This window comes from Eubalaena glacialis, chromosome 19 (assembly GCF_028564815.1).
Source record: "Eubalaena glacialis isolate mEubGla1 chromosome 19, mEubGla1.1.hap2.+ XY, whole genome shotgun sequence".
Classification (NCBI taxonomy): Eukaryota; Metazoa; Chordata; class Mammalia; order Artiodactyla; family Balaenidae; genus Eubalaena; species Eubalaena glacialis.
The window spans coordinates 37,099,322-37,120,258 of NC_083734.1; the positions used below are offsets into that span (position 1 = coordinate 37,099,322).

The window sequence follows — 20,937 nt, forward strand, 5'->3', positions numbered from 1 at the left end:
CTAGTCCAGTTCTGGCAATCTGAACACTTCCTCCTCAAAGCTGAAGTCTGAGAGGCATTCTTCCTCCCTTTGGCGACACGGCTGACAAGAAAAGTAGCTGACCTGCAAAATGAGCACCAGTTAGGGTAGCGGGAGGGGAGCACACCTTACAGTTATTCTAAAATGTTGCCATTTCCTCCAAACGCTCAGTATTCACGTCTCATTATTAATTCACCACTCTGTTATTAGGGGTTACCACTGAATCAGTGATGACTCTAGAACTTCTGTAGGAGCGCTTTGGGGCAGGTGAGCAATTCATTCTGGGAAAGAGAGTCTAAAACCAAGTGAATGGCCCTTTACATTAGCATGGGAAAACTTCCCCCAACCCACCTTGTCTCAACAGAGCCATTAATCTAGAAAAAACGACAGTGTCACTTTTCAGAGGTCTACCCTGTGTGCACACATGGAGAAGACACTTAGAATGTTAAAGTCAGCATGGTAAGTAGTTTTCTTGAAATACTGTAACTAGCACCCAGTTTACTTTCTTCACAGTCCTTTTCATAATCTATTTAATTTTAGTCCTAAATTTTTAATTGTCTGGTACACCTTTAACACCTAAACTCCAAGAGAGAAGGAGCTTCATCTTATTTCCAGTGCCTAGCACATAATGGTTTCTAAATGGAACTGATTCCAAGATTGGCCTCATTTAGGAATGGATCTGTTGTTATAATCAGCTTTCCGAAATCTTTAGTATCAATACGGAATCCTTTCCTCTCACATTTCACAGGAAGCTAGACTTCTTAAAGCCCAGACATGGATACGTTTGAAGTTTCCTTGACTGATTTAAATTGAATTAAAATAATTATTTTGTACAGGAAAAACTTTCAAAATTTTTACATTTTTCAGAACATAACCACCTTTTCTTTCTCTACTTTCTTCCCTTCAGAACAAACTTTGCAACATTGGGGTGAGTTAAATAATCAGAAATCTAGCCCCAAATTAAGCTCTCAATGACAGGAAACACATTTTTTTGCTCCTTTTTAATAAAAATCCTATATGCAGTACATTAATGTTTTCTTTTAGAAATTACGTTGACAACTTAATCCCTAATTCGAGGCATCCATATAATTGGTTTACAGAAAGGTTCTTCGGCAAAATATTTAACACAAGATATATATGAGATGCTGAGACCTGGGTAATATACCTTACTTGAAAGGCATGAATAGTTTTTAAACACTGTAGCATAATCACACTTAAGGCCATAGTTACTTTGTTCCCAAATCCCTGCAATTCTATTTGAGGGGAGTTCTAAAAGGCCTGTGTCTTCTCCTGTGTCCACAACTGTAGACGTACACTGATGGCCCTCAATCCTGCTCTCCAAACTTCAAATAAGGAGCCAGAGACAAGGCTCGGGACTTGCAAAAGTCCTAGAAATTCCCTGCCTCAAAAGCAGTTTCAGAGTTTCACATTTTCCGAAGGAAGACAGAGCTGAGTAGGCATGCCAAAGTCTTCCAAATCCTGCTGGTTGTTTTGAATTATGGCTACACTGGCTGTGTACCCGTTGAGTTTTTAATCTCCACATACTTGAATTAAATCCTGTAGCTCCTCTTCGGTTCTAGCATCTGTGACCTCTTCACAGGGTCTATATGCCACAGCTATTTTACCACTTTCTGAAATAAAGTTAACAAGGATCAATTCAGAAGTTTTCTTGTTCTAAAACTTCCTGTATACAATGGTAGCACCCAATGATTAGACATTCTTTTGATTTCTAAAAGCAGAAAATGAGAGCACTTTCCTAGAAGTGCCCTCATCTGACACTTCAGTTTTTATCATAATTATTTGTGAAAAAATATATAAGAAGTATCAACTTTGGTTCAAAAACTTTTATGATCTTAGAAATAAGAACTAATGAATAATGACATAGAAATTAAAAGCTGTGGAAACAAAAATGTTCAACCACAATACAATTAAATAGGAAGGCATTAGGTGGGGGTCAAAGTGAGTTCAAACCTGGGATAGATACCACTGGACTATAATAGATACTTCATATTAGAAGCAAGGCAAGTGCCTACTCCTTGGGACCAAAATTCTACCAGATACAATGAACAAAGCTTTGGAGACAGAGACAGAGAGAGAGAGCATTTGAACACTCTACTGGCAGAAACTGGCCCATGTACCTTTTGGACAATACAGCTTTCCTCAAGGCAAGCTAGAGCCACCAGGCTTTTTGGTCTAAGGAGTTTTGAGTACATATAAGCAATACCTTTGCATATCAGGGACAAACAACTCAGACATTTAGTTTGGTTCTTAAAGGTTGTTACCCAGAGTTGACAGCTGATGGAGATTCTGCCTGATGACCAGGGAAGTCAAACTTCACTGGAAGGACTGCCCAGTCTGGAAGGCCAAGACCAAGCCACGGTCAACTCTTACAAGCAAATAAGGTCTCTGACAACTTAGCTAGGATTTCTCAGTCTCTAAGCCTGCAGGGCTGTGAAGCAGAGGAGCAGTTCTGTTCCGGGAATCTACTAATCATAAAGTTTCCTTTGGGCACAGCCTGTGACATTCTCACTGCTGTATAACTCGATAGGGAACACAATCAACGCTGTTCAATAGCATGACCCCTTTCAAGGCTCACAAAAACGTAGCCGATTATTATATAAGAATCATATTCACCCAATATATCAGAAATGAAAACTGAACTTAAGCTGATTCCAAAAACATAATCTAATAAACTCTTCAACAAGAAAACAACGATAATAATAATAGTCAATATATTTTGTCTGCTTACTATGTTTCAGGCATAGTTCTAAGCTTTTGACATTCATCCTCTCATTTCCTCTTACAATATCCCCCATTAGGTGATAAGCTGAATTACTAACCCTATTTGCAGATAAAGAAATTGCAGCTTACAGATATTAAATACCTTCAAATGTCTCTGGCTAGGAAAACCTAAAATTGCAACAACAACAACAACAAAATCTAAGAGACAAAGGTAGGACTCAAATACAGGTGTCCAAGGCTTATAATCACTATACTATTCTGTATGATAAGCAAGCAGTTGAGGAAGAACTGGATCAAACACTTTCTGTATGAACTGAGGCAAGTCATTCTACATCTAAACACTGGGGACAATAATAGTTGCTGTCGTTTTTCTCATAAATGCCACAAAGAACAAATTTAAGACTGCTGCTGTGAAAGCATCTGGTGAATGAAAGAATATGTAATGTTTTAGATAACCATTATTTTCATCCAATTAACTTTTCAAATAAGTTGATTTGCTCACTGAAACTGAAGCACTTCAAGGACAATCAAAAAGGTCTTACCTAAAACCACAATCAGCAGTTGCCGGAATGCATCTGTCATAGCCTTCTGAATAGCAAGCTTCTGGGTTACCTTCCTTTTCATAAGGAATGATAATGACCCTAAATCCAACCAAAACAGATGAATTTAAAATGCCTAGCTGAATAACTGATTTCTAGGTTATGTGTTTAAAACTAAAAATGCATCTGTCATTCTTAGATCATTATCTTAGTGATTAAGGGCAGGCACAACACTGGGGTACGGTTGAATGTCTCTGTTGTAGGTATACCCTGGCATGGCACATTTTTACCGCTCAGATCTATTCTGGAAGTTCCTAAAATACTCGATGGGAAATGCAAACCAAGAACGCGGCACAAATCTCATGTTACTCACAGATTTCAAATGGACAAGCTGAGGCTACACTGCTACAGACCCTGCTCTCCTGTGCGTAAAGGGCTGGATTCATACAGTGAGATAGATTTGGTGGTAGTGCAGATGATCTGGCCTCTCCTCAACCAACAACCACTCAGGTGGATGGTGGAGCCTCCTCCACTCCATTCGCTAACAGCCCTGCCTCTGACTTAAAACCCTAAGCCCAAGTGCCATGGATTCTAGGAAAAAACTCAGTACCAATCGGAATCCCCTTTCTAGGGATCTACATTTACTTTTTCCGCTCAGGCCCCTCTTTAGGAGGCAAAGGACTGAACATTTACACAAGAGTTTATTTCAATCTTTAGACAATGATTTTGTTGGGATAACTGAAGGCCAGAAGACATCTGTATTTGAAGGACTATTTTAGCACAAAACAAATTATTAACCAAAATAAATAAATAAAAATAACTAATTTTCCCTCCTCCTAAGCTTCTTGGCAGGCAGTCAGTTCTAAAATCTAAAGTTTAAGGTGCTGTCAGGTATTGCCTAAGACAAAAACCTATATTGTCAGGCAGAAAAATTCTGCCCAGGGCTTCAGTTGCTTAGCCAAGGTGATGATGTATCTGAAAAGTTGAGTTTCAGAAAGAAAGGAAAAAAGAGAAATCCCACTCCCTCACCTCCCCACACACACACACATACTGGAAAACAGACCTTCCTCCAACTTATCCAAAGGTTCCTCAGCCATGCCAACTCCAGGACTCCTGCACTCGTGGGAGGGCAACACCACCTCTAAAGCACAGAAGAACTTCAGGCTTTGCTTCTGAAGTGGTGTCACAATATCTTCATTTTCCCTTTCTTCAAGGTTAGAAAGATCCTGAAGCTGTTAGGATTTTGAATTAAAGGCTAGACTTCAAAATATTCTGGTGTTAGAGATAAAAACTAAACTCCAGCAATCCCAGGTAATAGTTTAGGTATGCTATAGCTTCAAAATCAAGTGAGACTTGCAAATGAATGACTAGATATGGACAACTATTTTTTATTATATACCATACAAATACTGGGGAAAATTATGGACACCACCATCCAAGTCATTGAGATTGGGCTTCAGTAGTTGTGGATCACGGGCTCTAGAGCACAGGCTCAGTAGTTGTGGCACACGGACTTAGTTGCTCTGCGGCATGTGGGATCTTCCCGGACCAGGGATCGAACCCGTGTCCCCTGCATTGGCAGGCGGACTCTTAACCACTGTGCCACCAGGGAAGCCCCGAGATTGACAAACTTTTGTCAGATGTAACATAAAGGAGGCTTCATCATCATCATCACTCTCAAACTGCCTATTCAGAACTCCCTTCAGATTCCAGAAAATGGTTAAAATATTCTTCAATGCATTGTAGAAACCTTATTCCATATTAACATGCCATCCAATTTTACTTCCCCAGAATTAACACTTCATTTTGTGCCTTTTTCCCTAAAAAACTGCACTTTCTTGAACACACGCAAAAGTGTGCATGCAATTTCGACTTGTGGATCATCCTTTTAGGGCAGAGGTCTGTGAATAGAGAGGACTGAATCCAGAGTGCCAAACTTGGATGGGAAATAAAATTACATCTCAGTTTTCACAAATCTCTAACTAAAATCAGCACTTCCTTCCATTATGAATGTAGGCAACAAACCACAGTAGATCAGCAGTATAGTTAATTTGGTCCCCAATAGAAATCACAGGTCATTTCATATCACGTATATGCTGCAGATACCTCGAAATATCATTTATTCTCATCACTACCCTGGAATTATAATATTTATTAGACCTACCACTATATCTTGTTATTTAATGTGTTAAGAGAAGCATATTTATTACTATTTCACTAATTTTAAAAATATTCTGAAAACTATTTCAGTATAGTTGATTTCCTTTGTTTTTCTATATATTTTGAATTATTATACATTTTAAAACATTATCCCAAGAACGTAAGCTTCTGCAGCTGGCCAAAGAGGTATACACGGGGGAGCAGGAGGGAGGTTAAGAAATTCTGCTTTGGGGAACCACTGACCTCAAGTTAGGAACCTCTGCTTATAAGGTAGAAACCTCAAGCTGACTTAGAAGTCTTCAAACCTTACCAGACACATGTTATAGTGTATCGCCTCCCAAACACATGCTTTTTAAAAGTTATTTTTTTAAATTCAATTTATTTTTTTAAAATATGTCATATATATTCACATCTCAAAATTCCAAAAATATGTAGCACACAATTCACACTTTTTCTCTTACCTCTGTCCCTCAGTCTACCACCCCTCTCCGCTCCCAGAGGAAATTATCTATTTCTTGTGCCAAATGACTTTCATTTTTCTTACAAGTTTGGGAAATAAAATCTCCAAGTTAGATACTATCACGGGAAATATAAACTACATATAGTATTTAGGAAATCTGTAAATTTTAAAAAATTGCCTGGTTATAGCATTTTTTTCCTTACCAATAAGATGACAGACTAAGGGGGCATCTCTTTAAGGGTGGTCATAATACCTCTTTTTAGATTGACTGTTATGTCTCTTATTATTAATTCAGAAGTCTTTTATGACTTGTCTATTCAAGTTGAACTAAGCATATGACCACAGATTGTCATGAAAAATTACTTTGAATGTTTTTCTCCAAAATCACTTATGTATCTAAACTGACTTTTTCTACAAATCAATAAAAAAAAATAGTAACAGAAAAATGGGCAAAGGACAGAATTCAGAGATGAAATACAAATGTTCAGTAAACATATCAAGTTATTTAAGTTCACAAGTAATGAGAAAAATTCAAATTCAGATGGGACCCCTTTTATTCACCCAGCACATTAGCAAAAAAAAAAGGGGGGGGGGAGAATATCCAGTGGTGGAAGGGTGTTGGGAAATGAATGGCATCACAGCATGATGACTGGAGTATAAGCTGGCACAACTTTTTTGAGGGCAATTAAAATTTTATATCTAAATAGTCTTCACCCCAACAATCCCATTTCTAGATAACTATTCTATAGAAATAAATGACCAGGCTCACAAAAATGCATGTACAAGGATATTCATTGCAGCAATGCAAGTAACAAGAAAACTGGACATAATCTAAACATCCTTCAATAGGGGCATTATTAAACTGTGATACAGTCATACTATGGAATATTATGCAGGAGTTTAAATGAATGAGGTAACCCTCTATGTACTGGGAAGGAAAGAAATCTAAGGCATATCATGAAATGAAGGAATCAAGTTGCAGGATGTTACTTATGTAAAAAAAACATAAGAAAAACACACAAACCTATTTTGCTATCTGTAAATATGTATGTACTCAAACGTATGGAAAAGAGTCTGGAAGGATTAATACTAAACTCAAAGTAGTGGGTGGGGGATTAGGGCACAAGGAGGGTTTTCACTATACCTGTTATTTCATTGTTATCTATTGAGAATATAATCGTGTATTACTTGTATAATGGAAAATAAGTTTAAATTGGCTCTTACTGATTTTAAAGAGGTCCTGCCAAATTTAACTTTTAAAATAAACACAGAATTTCAATCATTAGGTTGCTTTGGGATATGGAAGGAGAAATACCTTTTTTCACAGGTATTGACCTCAAATGGTGGAGTAGAAGGACATGCTCTCACTCCCTCTTGTGAGAACACCAGAATCACAACTAGCTGCTGGACAATCATCAACAGGAGGACGCTGGAACTCACCAAAAAAGATACCCCACATCCAAAGACAAGGGAGAAGCCACAATGAGACGGTAGGAGGGGTGCAATCAGAGTAAAATCAAATCCCATAACTGGTTGGTGGGTGACTCACAGACTGGCGAACACTTATAACACAGAAGTCCACCCAGTGGAGTGAAGGTTCTGAGCCCCACGTCAGGCTTCCCAACCTGGGGTCCAGCAACGGGAGGAGGAATTCATAGAGAATCAGACGTTGAAGCCTAGTGGGAATTGATTGCTGGACTTCGACAGGACTGGGGGAAACAGAGACCCCACTCTTGGAGGGCGCACACAAAATAGTGTGCACATCGGGACCCAGGGGAAGGAGCAGTGACCCCGGGGGAGACTGAACCAGACCTACCTGTTAGTGTTGGAAGGTCTCCTGCAGAGGCAGGTGGTGGCTCTGTTTCACCGAGGGGACAAGGACACTGGCAGCAGAAGTTCTGGGACGTACTCCTTGGCCTGAGCCCTCCCAGAGTCTGTTATTAGCCCCACCAAAGAGCCCAGGTAGGCTCCAGTGTTGGGTTGCCTCAGGCAAAACAACCAACAGGGAGGGAACCCAGCCCCACCCATCAACAGTCAAGTGGATTAAAGTTTTACTGAGCTCTGCCCACCACTGCAACAGTCAGCTCTACCCACCACCAGACCCTCCCTTCAAGCCTCTTAGATAGCCTCAACCACCAGAGGGCAGACAGCAGAAGCAAGAAAAACTATAATCCTGCAGCCTGTGGCACAAAAACCACATTCACAGAAAGACAGACAAGATGAAAAGGCAGAGGGCTATATAACAGATGAAGGAACAAGATAAAACCCCAGAAAAACAACTAAATGAAGTGGAGATAGGCAACCTTCCAGAAAAAGAATTCAGAATAATGATAGTGAAGATGATCCAGGACCTCGGAATAAGAATGGAGGCAAAGATCAAGAAGATGCAAGAAATGTTTAACAAAGACCTAGAAGAATTAAAGAACAAACAAACAGAGATGAACAATACAATAACTGAAATGAAAACTACACCAGAAAGAATCAATAGCAGAATAACTGAGGCAGAAGAACGGATAAGTGACCTGGAAGACAGAATGGTGGAATTCACTGCTGCAGAACAGACTAAAGAAAAAAGAATGAAAAGAAATGAAGACAGCCTAAGAGACCTCTGGGACAACATGAAACACAACAACATTCGCATTATAGGGGTCCCTGAAGGAGAAGAGAGAGAGAAAGGAGCCGAGAAAATATTTGAAGAGATTATAGTCAAAAACCTCCCTAACATGGGAAAGGAAATAGCCACCCAAGTCCAGGAAGCGCAGCAAGTCCCATACAGGATAAACCCAAGGAGAAACACGCCGAGACACATAGTAATCAAATTGGCAAAAATTAAAGACAAAGAAAAATTATTGAAAGTAGCAAGGGAAAAACGACAAATAACATACAAGGGAACTCCCATAAGGTTAACAGCTGATTTCTCAGCAGAAACTCTACAAGCCAGAAGGGAGTGGCATGATATACTTAAAGTGATGAAAGGGAAGAACCTACAACCAAGATTACTCTACCCGGCAAGGATCTCATTCAGATTTGACAGAGAAATCAAAAGCTTTACAGACAAGCGAAAGCTAAGAGAATTCAGCACCACCAAACCAGCTCTACAACAAATGCTAAAGGAACTTATCTAAGTGGGAAACACAAAAGAAGAAAAGGACCTACAAAAACAAAAACAAAACAATTAAGAAAATGGTCATAGGAACATACATATTGATAATTACCTTAAAGTGAATGGATTAAATGCTCCAACCAAAAGACACAGGCTGGCTGAATGGATACAAAAACAAGACCCATATATATGCTGTCTACAAGAGACCCACTTCAGACCTAGGGACACATACAGACTGAAAGTGAGGGGACGGAAAAAGATATACCATGCAAATGGAAATCAAAAGAAAGCTGCAGTAGCTATACTCATATCAGATAAAATAGACTTTAAAATAAAGAAGGTTACAAGAGACAAGGAAGGACACTACATAATGATCAAGGGATCAATCCAAGAAGAAGATATAACAATTATAAATATATATGCACCCAACATAGGAGCACCTCAATACATAAGGTAACTGCTAACAGCTATAAAAGAGGAAATCAACAGTAACACAATAATAGTGGGGGACTTTAACACCTCACTTACACCAATGGACAGATCATCCAAAATGAAAATAAATAAGGAAACAGAAGCTTTAAATGACACAATAGACCAGATAGATTTAATTGATATTTATAGGACATTCCATCCAAAAACAGCAGATTACACTTTCTTCTCAAGTGCGCACGGAACATTCTCCAGGATAGATCACATCTTGGGTCACAAATCAAGCCTCAGTAAATTTAAGAAAATTGAAATCATATCAAGCATCTTTTCTGACCACAACGCTATGAGATTAGAAATGAATCACAGGGAAAAAAACGTAAAAAACACAAACACATGGAGGCTAAACAATACATTACTAAATAACCAAGAGATCACTGAAGAAATCAAGCAGGAAATCAAAAAATACCTAGAGACAAATGACAATGAAAACACGACGATCCAAAACCTATGGGATGCAGCAAAAGCAGTTTTAAGACGGAAGTTTATAGCTATACAAGCCTACCTAAAGAAACAAGAAAAATCTCAAGTAAACAATCTAACCTTACACCTAAAGGAACTAGAGAAAGAAGAACAAACAAAACCCAAAGTTAGCAGAAGGAAAGAAATCATAAAGATCAGAGCGGAAATAAATGAAATAGAAACAAAGAAAACGATAGCAAAGATCAATAAAACTAAAAGCTGGTTTTTTGAGAAGATAAAAAAAATTGATAAGCCATTAGCCAGACTCATCAAGAAAAACAGGGAGAGGACTCAAATCAATAAAAGTAGAAATGAAAAAGGAGAAGTTACAACAGACACCGCAGAAATACAAAGCATCCTAAGAGACTACTACAAGCAACTCTATGCCAATAAAATGGACAACCTGGAAGAAATGGACAAATTCTTAGAAAGGTATAACCTTCCCAGACTGAACCAGGAAGAAACAGAAAATATGAACAGACCAATCACAAGTAATGAAATTGAAACTGTGATTAAAAATCTTCCAACAAACAAAAGTCCAGGACCAGATGGCTTCACAGGTGAATTCTATCAAACATTTAGAGAAGAGGTAACACCCATCCTTCTCAAACTCTTCCAAAAAATTGCAGACGAAGGAACACTCCCAAACTCATTCTATGAGGCCACCATCACCCTGATACCAAAACCAGACAAAGATACTACAAAAAAAGAAAATTACAGACCAATATCACTGATGAATATAGATGCAAAAATCCTCAACAAAATACTAGCAAACAGAATCCAACAACACATTAAAAGGATCATACACCACGATCAAGTGGGATTTATCCCAGGGATGCAAGGATTCTTCAATATACACAAATCAATCAATGTGATACACCATATTAACAAATTGAAGAATAAAAAACATATGATCATCTCAATAGATGCAGAAAAAGCTTTTGACAAAATTCAACACCCACTTATGATAAAAACTCTCCAGAAAGTGGGCATAGAGGGAACTTACCTCAACATAATAAAGGCCATATACGACAAACCCAAGGCAAACATCATTCTCAATGGTGAAAAACTGGAAGCATTTCCTCTAAGATCAGGAACGAGACAAGGATGTCCACTCTCACCACTATTATTCAACATAGTTTTGGAAGTCCTAGCCACGGCAATCAGAGAAGAAACAGAAATAAAAGGAATACAAATTGGAAAAGAAGAAGTAAAACTGTCACTGTTTGCAGATGACATGATATTATACACAGGGACTCCTAAAGATGCCACCAGAAAACTACTAGAGCTAATCAATGAATTTGGTAAAGTTGCAGGATACAAAATTAATGCACAGAAATCTCTTGCATTCCTATACACTAATGATGAACAATCTGAAAGAGAAATTATGGAAACACTCCCATTTACCATTGCAACAAAAAGAATAAAATACCTAGGAATAAACCTACCTAGGGAGACAAAAGACCTGTATGCAGAAAACTATAAGACACTGATGAAAGAAATTAAAGATGATACCAACAGATGGAGAGATATACCATGTTCTTGGATTGGAAGAATCAATATTGTGAAAATGACTATACTACCCAAAGCAATCTACAGATTCACTGCAATCCCTATCAAATTACCAATGGCATTTTTTACGGAACTAGAAAAATCATCTTAAAATTTGTATGGAGACACAAAAGACCCCAAATAGCCAAAGCAGTCTTGAGGGAAAAAAACAGAGCTGGAGGAATAAGACTCCCTGACTTCAGACTATACTACAAAGCTACAGTAATCAAGACAATATGGTACTGGCACAAAAACAGAAACATAGATCAATGGAACAAGATAGAAAGCCCAGAGATAAACCCACGCACCTATGGTCAACTAATCTATGACAAAGGAGGCAAAGATATACAATGGAGAAAAGACAGTCTCTTCAATGAGTAGTGCTGGGAAAACTGGACAGATACATGTAAAAGAATGAAATTAGAACACTCCCTAACACCATACACAAAAGTGAACTCAAAATGGATTCGAGACCTAAATGTAAGACCGGACACTATAAAACTCTTAGAGGAAAACATAGGAAGAACACTCTTTGACATAAATCACAGCAAGATCTTTTTTGATCCACCTCCTAGAGTAATGGAAATAAAAACAAAAATTAACAAATGGGACCTAATGAAACTTCAAAGCTTTTGCACAGCAAAGGAAACCATAAACAAGACGAAAAGACAACCCTCAGAATGGGAGAAGATATTTGCAAACGAATCAATGGACAAAGGATTAATCTCCAAAATATATAAACAGCTCATTCAGCTCAATATTAAAGAAACAAACAACCCAATCCAAAAATGGGCAGAAGACCTAAATAGACATTTCTCCAAAGAAGACATACAGATGGCCAAGAAGCACATGAAAAGAGGCTCAACATCACTAATTATTAGAGAAATGCAAATCAAAACTACAATGAGGTATCACCTCACACCAGTTAGAATGGGTATCATCAGAAAATCTACAAACAGCAAATGCTGGAGAGGGTGTGGAGAAAGGGGAACCCTCTTGCACTGTTGGTGGGAATGTAAATTGATACAGCCACTATGGAGAACAGTATGGAGGTTCCTTAAAAAACTAAAAATAGATTTACCATATGATCCAGCAATCCCACTACTGGGCGTATACCCAGAGAAAACCATAATTCAAAAAGACACATGCACCCGAATGTTCATTGCAGCACTATTTACAGTAGCCAGGACATGGAAGCAACCTAAATGCCCATCGACAGACGAATGGTTAAAGAAGATGTGGTACATATATACAATGGAATATTACTCAGCCATAAAAAGGAACGAAACTGAGTCATTTGTTGAGACGTGGATGGATCTAGAGACTGTCATACAGAGTGAAGTAAGTCAGAAAGAGAAAAACAAATATCCTATATTAAGGCATGTATGTGGAACCTAGAAAAATGGTACAGATGAGCTGGTTTGCAGGGCAGAAGTTGAGATACAGATGTAGAGAACAGACATATGGACACCAAGGGGGGAAAACTGCGGTGGGGTGGGGATGGTGGTGTGCTGAATTGGACGATTGGGATTGACATGTATACACTGATTTGTATAAAACTGATGACTAATAAGAACCTGCAGTATAAAAAAACAAACAAACAAAACAACTAATACTAAACTTTCATTGGGTTATCTGTATGGAAATATGTTAATATAAATGTTTCAGACATTACGTGAAATTTCTAAAAATCTTATATGTTCTGGTATAATGTTATAAGTCATAATTCTAGTTATTACTTTAAAATGTATATCTCAGAAAAAACTAAATTTCATTGTCAATTGCACTATTATGAACTTTCATCAAATCTTTAACCATGGGCATTTTTAAGTCTTTTGTCAGTTACAGACAGTTCTGGATGTACTCTGATGCTTTTGCAAATATGTTCCTATAAAAGTGTTTCATCTTCAAGGAATTCATAGAAAAGACTCTGACAAGTACAGGTTTCTGGGAACTGTACTGCTGAACTGAATGAATAAGCATTTTCAGAACTCTAATGGAAAACTGATGAACTCATAAAAGTGCTAACAAAAGATCAAGATGAAAAAAAAATTAATTACATGGGACTGAGTGAACTGATGAGGATGATTATAATTTTTGTGACTTTCTGTTTGAATTAAAAAGAAAAAATTCCACAAGGACTCAGAGGTAAAGAATATAAAAATCAATTTTCACTGCAAAGTAAAGGAGCTGTTACAGTGGAGGATTACTGGACTGAATGTCAATATTATGACATAGTATGAGTGTGTTTCGTCTTTGGTAATTGCAATCATTGTTGCTTTTGTTGTGGTCATCCATTTACAATGCTTGGTGTCAGTCTATTTATCTCTTGTAAAAATAAAATACAGTGTGTGTGTGTGTGTGTGTGTTAAAAAAAAAAAAGAAATTGTCTAGGATAATGTTGAAAGGACAAAGAGTCATCTTAAAGCTGCTACTAGTAGCTAAGTTGTGAATACTTGAACATCAGTAAGAAAAAGTTATTATCATTATATAAGAAGTTGAGTCTGTGCCTGTGACTGATATTCAAAGAGAGAAAAGTTAAAAATAAAGTATATAAGAGCTACTTTTACTACAACTAAAGGACATATCATAGGACATTTATTTTAATGAACTTTGAGTACTGAAAAAAAAAAAAAAAAAAAGTCTTACCTGAAACCACAATCAGCAGTTGCCGGAATGCATCTGTCTTAGCCTTCTGAATAGCAAGCTTCTGGGTTACCTTCCTTTTCATAAGGAATGATAATGACCCTAAATCCAACCAAAACAGATGAATTTAAAATGCCTAGCTGAATAACTGATTTCTAGGTTATGTGTTTAAAACTAAAAATGCATCTGTCATTCTTAGATCATTATCTTAGTGATTAAGGGCAGGCACAACACTGGGGTACGGTTGAATGTCTCTGTTGTAGGTATACCCTGGCATGGCACATTTTTACCGCTCAGATCTATTCTGGAAGTTCCTAAAATACTCGATGGGAAATGCAAACCAAGAACGCGGCACAAATCTCATGTTACTCACAGATTTCAAATGGACAAGCTGAGGCTACACTGCTACAGACCCTGCTCTCCTGTGCGTAAAGGGCTGGATTCATACAGTGAGATAGATTTGGTGGTAGTGCAGATGATCTGGCCTCTCCTCAACCATCACCCACTCAGGTGGATGGTGGAGCTTCCTCCACTCCATTCGCGAACAGCCCTGCCTCTGACTTAAAACCCTAAGCCCAAGTGCCATGGATTCTAGGAAAAAACTCAGTACCAATCGGAATCCCCTTTCTAGGGATCTACATTTACTTTTTCCGCTCAGGCCCCTCTATAGGAGGCAAAGGACTGAACATTTACACAAGAGTTTATTTCAATCTTTAGACAATGATTTTGTTGGGATAACTGAAGGCCAGAAGACATCTGTATTTGAAGGACTATTTTAGCACAAAACAAATTATTAACCAAAATAAATAAATAAAAATAACTAATTTTCCCTCCTCCTAAGCTTCTTGGCAGGCAGTCAGTTCTAAAATCTAAAGTTTAAGGTGCTGTCAGGTATTGCCTAAGATAAAAACCTATTTTGTAAAATTCTGCCCAGGGCTTTAGTTGCTTAGCCAAGGTGATGATGTATCTAAAAGTTGAGTTTCAGAAAGAAAGGAAAAAAGAGAAATCCCACTCCCTCACCTCCCCCCACACACACACATACTGGAAAACAGACCTTCCTCCAACTTATCCAAAGGTTCCTCAGCCATGCCAACTCCAGGACTCCTGCACTCGTGGGAGGGCAACACCACCTCTAAAGCACAGAAGAACTTCAGGCTTTGCTTCTGAAGTGGTGTCACAATATCTTCATTTTCCCTTTCTTCAAGGTTAGAAAGATCCTGAAGCTGTTAGGATTTTGAATTAAAGGCTAGACTTCAAAATATTCTGGTGTTAAAGATAAAAACTAAACTCCAGCAATCCCAGGTAATAGTTTAGGTATGCTATAGTTTCAAAATCAAGTGAGACTTGCAAATGAATGACTAGATATAGACAACACTTTTTTATTATATACCATACAAATACTGGAGAAAATTATGAACACCACCATCCAAGTCATTGAGATTATCACTAATTCTAGGTGGCAGGCCAATGCTCAGATACTTCCATGTGCAAGCCTCTCACATCTCCTCCCCATAGCCCTGTTCTATTCTTCTCTCTAAAGTCTAGGAGTTCAATGTTGAAAGGAGTCTGGTTAGTCAAAGAAAATCTACAGAGTTTACCCTGATGATCCTTTTTGACCACCCATTGAAACCAAAGTAGTAATTTGCCAATTCTTGGCATCTGGAGCTGTTTAGGGCAAGCGTATTATGTCGAACCGCCTTATGTCTGGTGCCGAGACGAACCTAAAGACATAAAAGACCTAAAAATATCATAACCCTACATAGAGACTTATTTTGGATATACCTGAGATTTATCAATACCAATTTCATAGAGTGGTTGTGAAGAAAGATTAAGTAGGACATTTTAAGCAATGAGTTCACAGTGAACCCTAAATAAATGTTATTTATTATTTTTAAGTCAGTACTTTTCTGCATCATTTCCAGGGCCCCTGATTAACCGGAAGGTTCCCTGACCTCTGGTGGTGAAAGTGATGATGAAAGCAACCAAGGAAGCCCAGCAGAAGCCTATTACGGGGCTGGGGGTAAGCAAAGGAAGTGAACTGTTTTAGTCGTCTCATCCTGTAGCTCCTGCTTGAGAATATGACCTGAAGTGGAGATAAGGTAGACCTGCCACTGAATTAGGACCTTAATCTGTAGCACCCCCTCCCCAAGTTACTAACCCCTGTTAGAAGAGGGAATACATATACTTCTATAAATGTAAATAAAGCAACCAAAAGAATTAGAGGTTCATCTGCACTAACAAGCTTCTTTGAGAGTGCAAATATTTCCAGTCTTAACTCTCTAAATAACTTACATATTACTGTGGATTTTTTACATCACTAGTTCTTTCTTAAATGTCTATTTCCATTTTGAACAAGGTGTAGTATATAAATATAGTCATAAAAATTCAAATAATACAAATAAAGTCAAAGCATTGTTAATTCTTTATTGATTTGTTTGTGCATCTTCCTCCGTCACTAGTTTATGAGCTCCTTAAGTGCTTGAAGGAACCATATATTATTCTTTCCTTGTTACCAGAAACAAGCATAGATCTTGGCATATAATAGAGGAGTGATGGTCTGTTGACTGAGTGAATGAATGAGTACATAAGAAAATGAAATTACTTTCTCCAACTGAAGCTGCCTGCTGGGAAGGAGAAATGAAGACTAATTTTTAAATGTTGAGTGTCGCAACATTTAAAACAGGGAGGCTAGGCCCTGTACGGTGAGTCATAATGGAGCTGTCCTGGACAATTAGGAAGCTTCAGAAGGGCTCTGAGCCCCTGGGTAGTAGAGACAGTTGACATCTGGGATAACCTTGCCACAGTTCTTGCTGGCAAACATTTCCCTTCGTGCTACTGAGAAAAACTCAGATACATTAGGCCTTTCCTTCACTTTATTTGAAGATGTTATTCTCTTGTCTGTATTTATGAAAAATACAGGGGAAAAAAGATAAGAAGTATGTATACCTGCTAATGAATAAAAGAAGACATAATTGGAACTTCCCTGCTGGTGCAGTGGTTAAGACTCTGTGCTCCCAATGCAGGGGGCCCAGGTTCGATCCCTGGTCAGGGAACTAGGTCTCACGTGCATGCTGCAACTAAGAGTTTGCATGCCACAGTTAAGGAGCCTGCGAACCACAACTAAAGGAGCCTGCCTGCTGCAACTGGAGAGCCCACATGCCGCAACTGGGGAGCCCTTGAGCCACAACTAAGGAGCCCGCCTGCTGCAACTAAGACCCGGTGCAACCAAATAAATAAATAAATAAAATTTAAAGAGAACGCATAATTAAAGTAGGTAACAATTTCGGGGGTGTGGGTAGTAAACTAAGGCTCTGCATTAAATATAGAAATCTAATACGAATGCCCTTTCCTCTCAACTCTTATAGTGACTTGTAGAACATTTTCTTCATTACTCTATCAGTGACGGGCTTTATGCTGTGAAAATCTCAGAACCTAAGCTTATGGAATGGTCTTAATGTCCAATGTAAGAAAAGAACTCATTACTCACAACTGATACCAAGTAACTGTCTCATAATCTTTCCAGGACCATCCGTAATATCTGAGTGGTTATGTGAAATGGTCGCAGGGTCCGCAAATTAAATAATGCCTGACATGAAATCACTTCAGTCCCAGGGAGTACAGCCAGGATTGAAGAGGGTGTTAAACAGGGTACAGAAGTGGGAGGTAGTGTACCTGGAGTCACATCTGAGGAGAGTTCTCAGATTCAATAAAGGTGAAATCAGTGAGTAAAGAAATATGGGTGAGAATAGGCAGCAAGGTCAGTAGGAAGTAGCCAGAGCAAGAAGCCAATCAGAGAAGACACACAATTATAAAGTGAAAGCTCTGGGAAATCGAAGCCTCACTCACTTATTCAGAGGAATTGAAAAGGTCCTTGAAAAAGGAATGGTGGCTGAATGGAGGCACATAATGAAATGTTAATTCTGGGGAAGTAAAATTGGATGGCATGTTAATATGGAATAAGGTTTCTACAATGCATTAAAGAATATTTTAACCATTTTCTGGAATCTGAAGGGAGTTCTGAATAGGCAGTTTCAGAGTGATGATGATGACAAAGCCTCTTTTATGTTACATCTGACAAAAGTTTGTCACGCTCGGGACTTCCCGGGTGGCACAGTGGTTAAGAGTCCGCCTGCCAATGCAGGGGACACGGGTTTGATCCCCGGTACGGGGAGATCCCACATGCCGCAGAGCAACTAAGCCCGTGTGCCACAACTACTGAGCCTGTGCTCTAGAGCCCGTGAGCCACAACTACTGAAGCCCGCGTGCCTAGAACCCGTGCTCCGCAACAAGAGAAGCCATCGCGATGAGAAGCCCACGCACCACAACGAAGAGCAACCCATGCTCGCCGCAACTAGACAAAGCCGGCGCGCAGCAACAAGACCCAACGCAGCCAAAAATTAATTAATTAATTAATTAATTAATTTAAAAAACAATTTGTCAACCTCACAGATTTAAATCCACATATATAAGGAAGACTCTTGTGAAGATTTCTTAAATTAAGGGGCAGCATAAAATGACATGGTGTTTAACATCAGTGAAGTTTGGGTTTGGTCTCTACTTGCCACATTTACTGTCATGAACCTTAAGTAAGTCACTTAACCATCCTGAGTTCGAGTTTCTTCATCTAAAAAAAAGAAAGAAAGAACTGGGGAACTGGGAGATCAGTGGAGCAGTGCATCTGAGAGCATTCTGTACACCACAGTGCTGTACAAACACTGGCCTTTTTTTTCTTCCCCCCCCCGCCCCGGGATCTTAGTTCCCGGACCAGGGATTGAACCCGGGCCCTCAGCAGTAAAAGTGCAGAGTCCTAACCACTGGACCGCCTAGGAATTCCCAATGGCCTATTAGTTTTAAATTCAGCACTTCATCCCAGTAGAGCGAGGAATTCCACATTTGGACCCACCTTCACTGGAGATGTCTGAAAAAGCTGCTTCTGGTCGCATGCCTTTTGGACTCTGTGGGCATCCCTTGCTGAATAAACCTTGATGATGGCATAGGACACAGGACCGGCCACTGCTGCATTTGGGAAGACTCGGACCGAATACAGCAGGCCAAACTGGGAGAAGACTGTGAACAGAGAATGCTGTAGGGTGGTCCCATGCTAAGTAAGTGCAGGAAATTTCACGCCCTGGAAGCCAAACCGCCCGTTCCCTTCTATTCCCCCAGCCCTTCGCCGCAGGCAACTGTGGTGAGCCTGCAACTCCAAACACTTCTCATTTCAGGAACAGGTTTCCCTCTGAAATACTAAGCTTCGAGAAGCATCAGGAGGCAATGCCGTCTGTTGGGAACTATATCTCAAAAATCTGTGGGGGCGAGCTGACTGCTCAGGTCGGCTCTAGAACTAAGATTCCTCTCAGCGGAGACCACAGGCAGATGAGGTGCTGAAGCAGTACCCCGGGGCGCCCAGTTACTGCGGCGCAGGGTGGCTTCCTCCACCCCTCCCTCCGCCCCGGCTCCGCTCACTTGCAAGGCCTCGGCCGTGGGTCCAGAGCTCAGCTCCCACACCAGCAAGGTTTTGTCACCCACGATGGGAACCACAAAAGTTACCAACGCCACCAACCGACCGTTACCCCTCGTGCGCGGCTCGGTGCGCAAGCGGACTGCGCCTGCGCACGCGCGCCTGCGCAGACGCGGTGCGCAGACGCGGTGCGCACGCGCGTCTGCGCAGACACCCTGCTCACCGCGTCTGCGCACGCGCACCTGCGCACCGGTCTGCGTAGGCGCACGCGCGCCTGCGCAGACGCGCCTGCGCAGGCGCAGTCCGCTTGCGCACCGAGCTGCGCACGAGCGGTAACGGTCGGTTGGTGACGTTGGTAACTTTTGTGGTTCCCATCGTGGGTGACAAAACCTTGCTGGTATGGGAACTGAGCTCTGGACCCACGGCCGAGGCCTTGCAAGTGAGCCGAGCAGGGGCGGAGGGAGGGGTGGAGGAAGCCACCCTGCGCCTCAGTAACTGGGTGCCCCGGGGTACTGCTTCAGCACCTCATCTGCCTGTGGTCTCCGCTGAGAGGAATCTTAGTTCTAGAGCCGACCTGAGCAGTCAGCTCGCCCCCACAGATTTTTGAGATATAGTTCCCAACAGACGGCATTGCCTCCTGATGCTTCTCGAAGCTTAGGATTTCAGAGGGAAACCTGTTCCTGAAATGAGAAGTGTTTGGAGTTGCAGGCTCACCACAGTTGCCTGCGGCGAAGGGCTGGGGGAATAGAAGGGAACGGGCGGTTTGGCGTCCAGGGCGTGAAATTTCCTGCACTTACTTAGCATGGGACCACCCTACAGCATTCTCTGTTCACAGTCTTCTCCCAGTTTGGCCTGCTGTATTCGGTCCGAGTCTTCCCAAATGCAGCAGTGGCCGGTCCTGTGTCCTATGCCATCATCAAGGGATGCCCACAGAGTCCAAAAGGCATGCGACCAGAAGCAGCTTTTTCAGACATCTCCAGTGAAGGTGGGTCCAAATGTGGAATTCCTCGCTCTACTGGGATGAAGTGCTGAATTTAAAACTAACAGGCCATCGGGAATTCCTAGGCGGTCCAGTGGTTAGGACTCTGCACTTTCACTGCTGAGGGCCCGGGTTCAATCCCTGGTCCGGGAACTAAGATCCCGGGGTTGGGGGGGGAGAAAAAAAAGGCCAGTGTTTGTACAGCACTGTGGTGTACAGAATGCTCTCAGATGCACTGCTCCACTGATCTCCCAGTTCCCCAGTTCTTTCTTTCTTTTTTTTAGATGAAGAAACTCGAACTCAGGATGGTTAAGTGACTTACTTAAGGTTCAT

At 40.4% G+C, this 20,937-nt stretch overlaps 1 protein-coding gene and 1 non-coding gene across 2 annotated transcripts; both read right to left on the minus strand.

The window, feature by feature from the left end:
* LOC133080778 (RAD52 motif-containing protein 1-like) lies at positions 1-20,000 on the minus strand. Its single transcript, XM_061176882.1, has 8 exons — positions 19,876-20,000; positions 19,631-19,787; positions 19,071-19,250; positions 15,766-15,888; positions 15,222-15,390; positions 3,303-3,401; positions 1,564-1,649; positions 1-102 (listed from the first exon to the last, which is right to left on the minus strand). The coding sequence occupies exons 1-8, from the start codon at positions 19,998-20,000 to the stop codon at positions 1-3; spliced, it is 1,041 nt and encodes a 346-aa protein (XP_061032865.1).
* On the minus strand, positions 18,924-18,996 carry TRNAK-UUU (transfer RNA lysine (anticodon UUU)). Its single transcript has one exon. It is a non-coding gene; the product is annotated as a tRNA-Lys (tRNA).
* Positions 20,001-20,937: the final 937 nt, after the last annotated feature.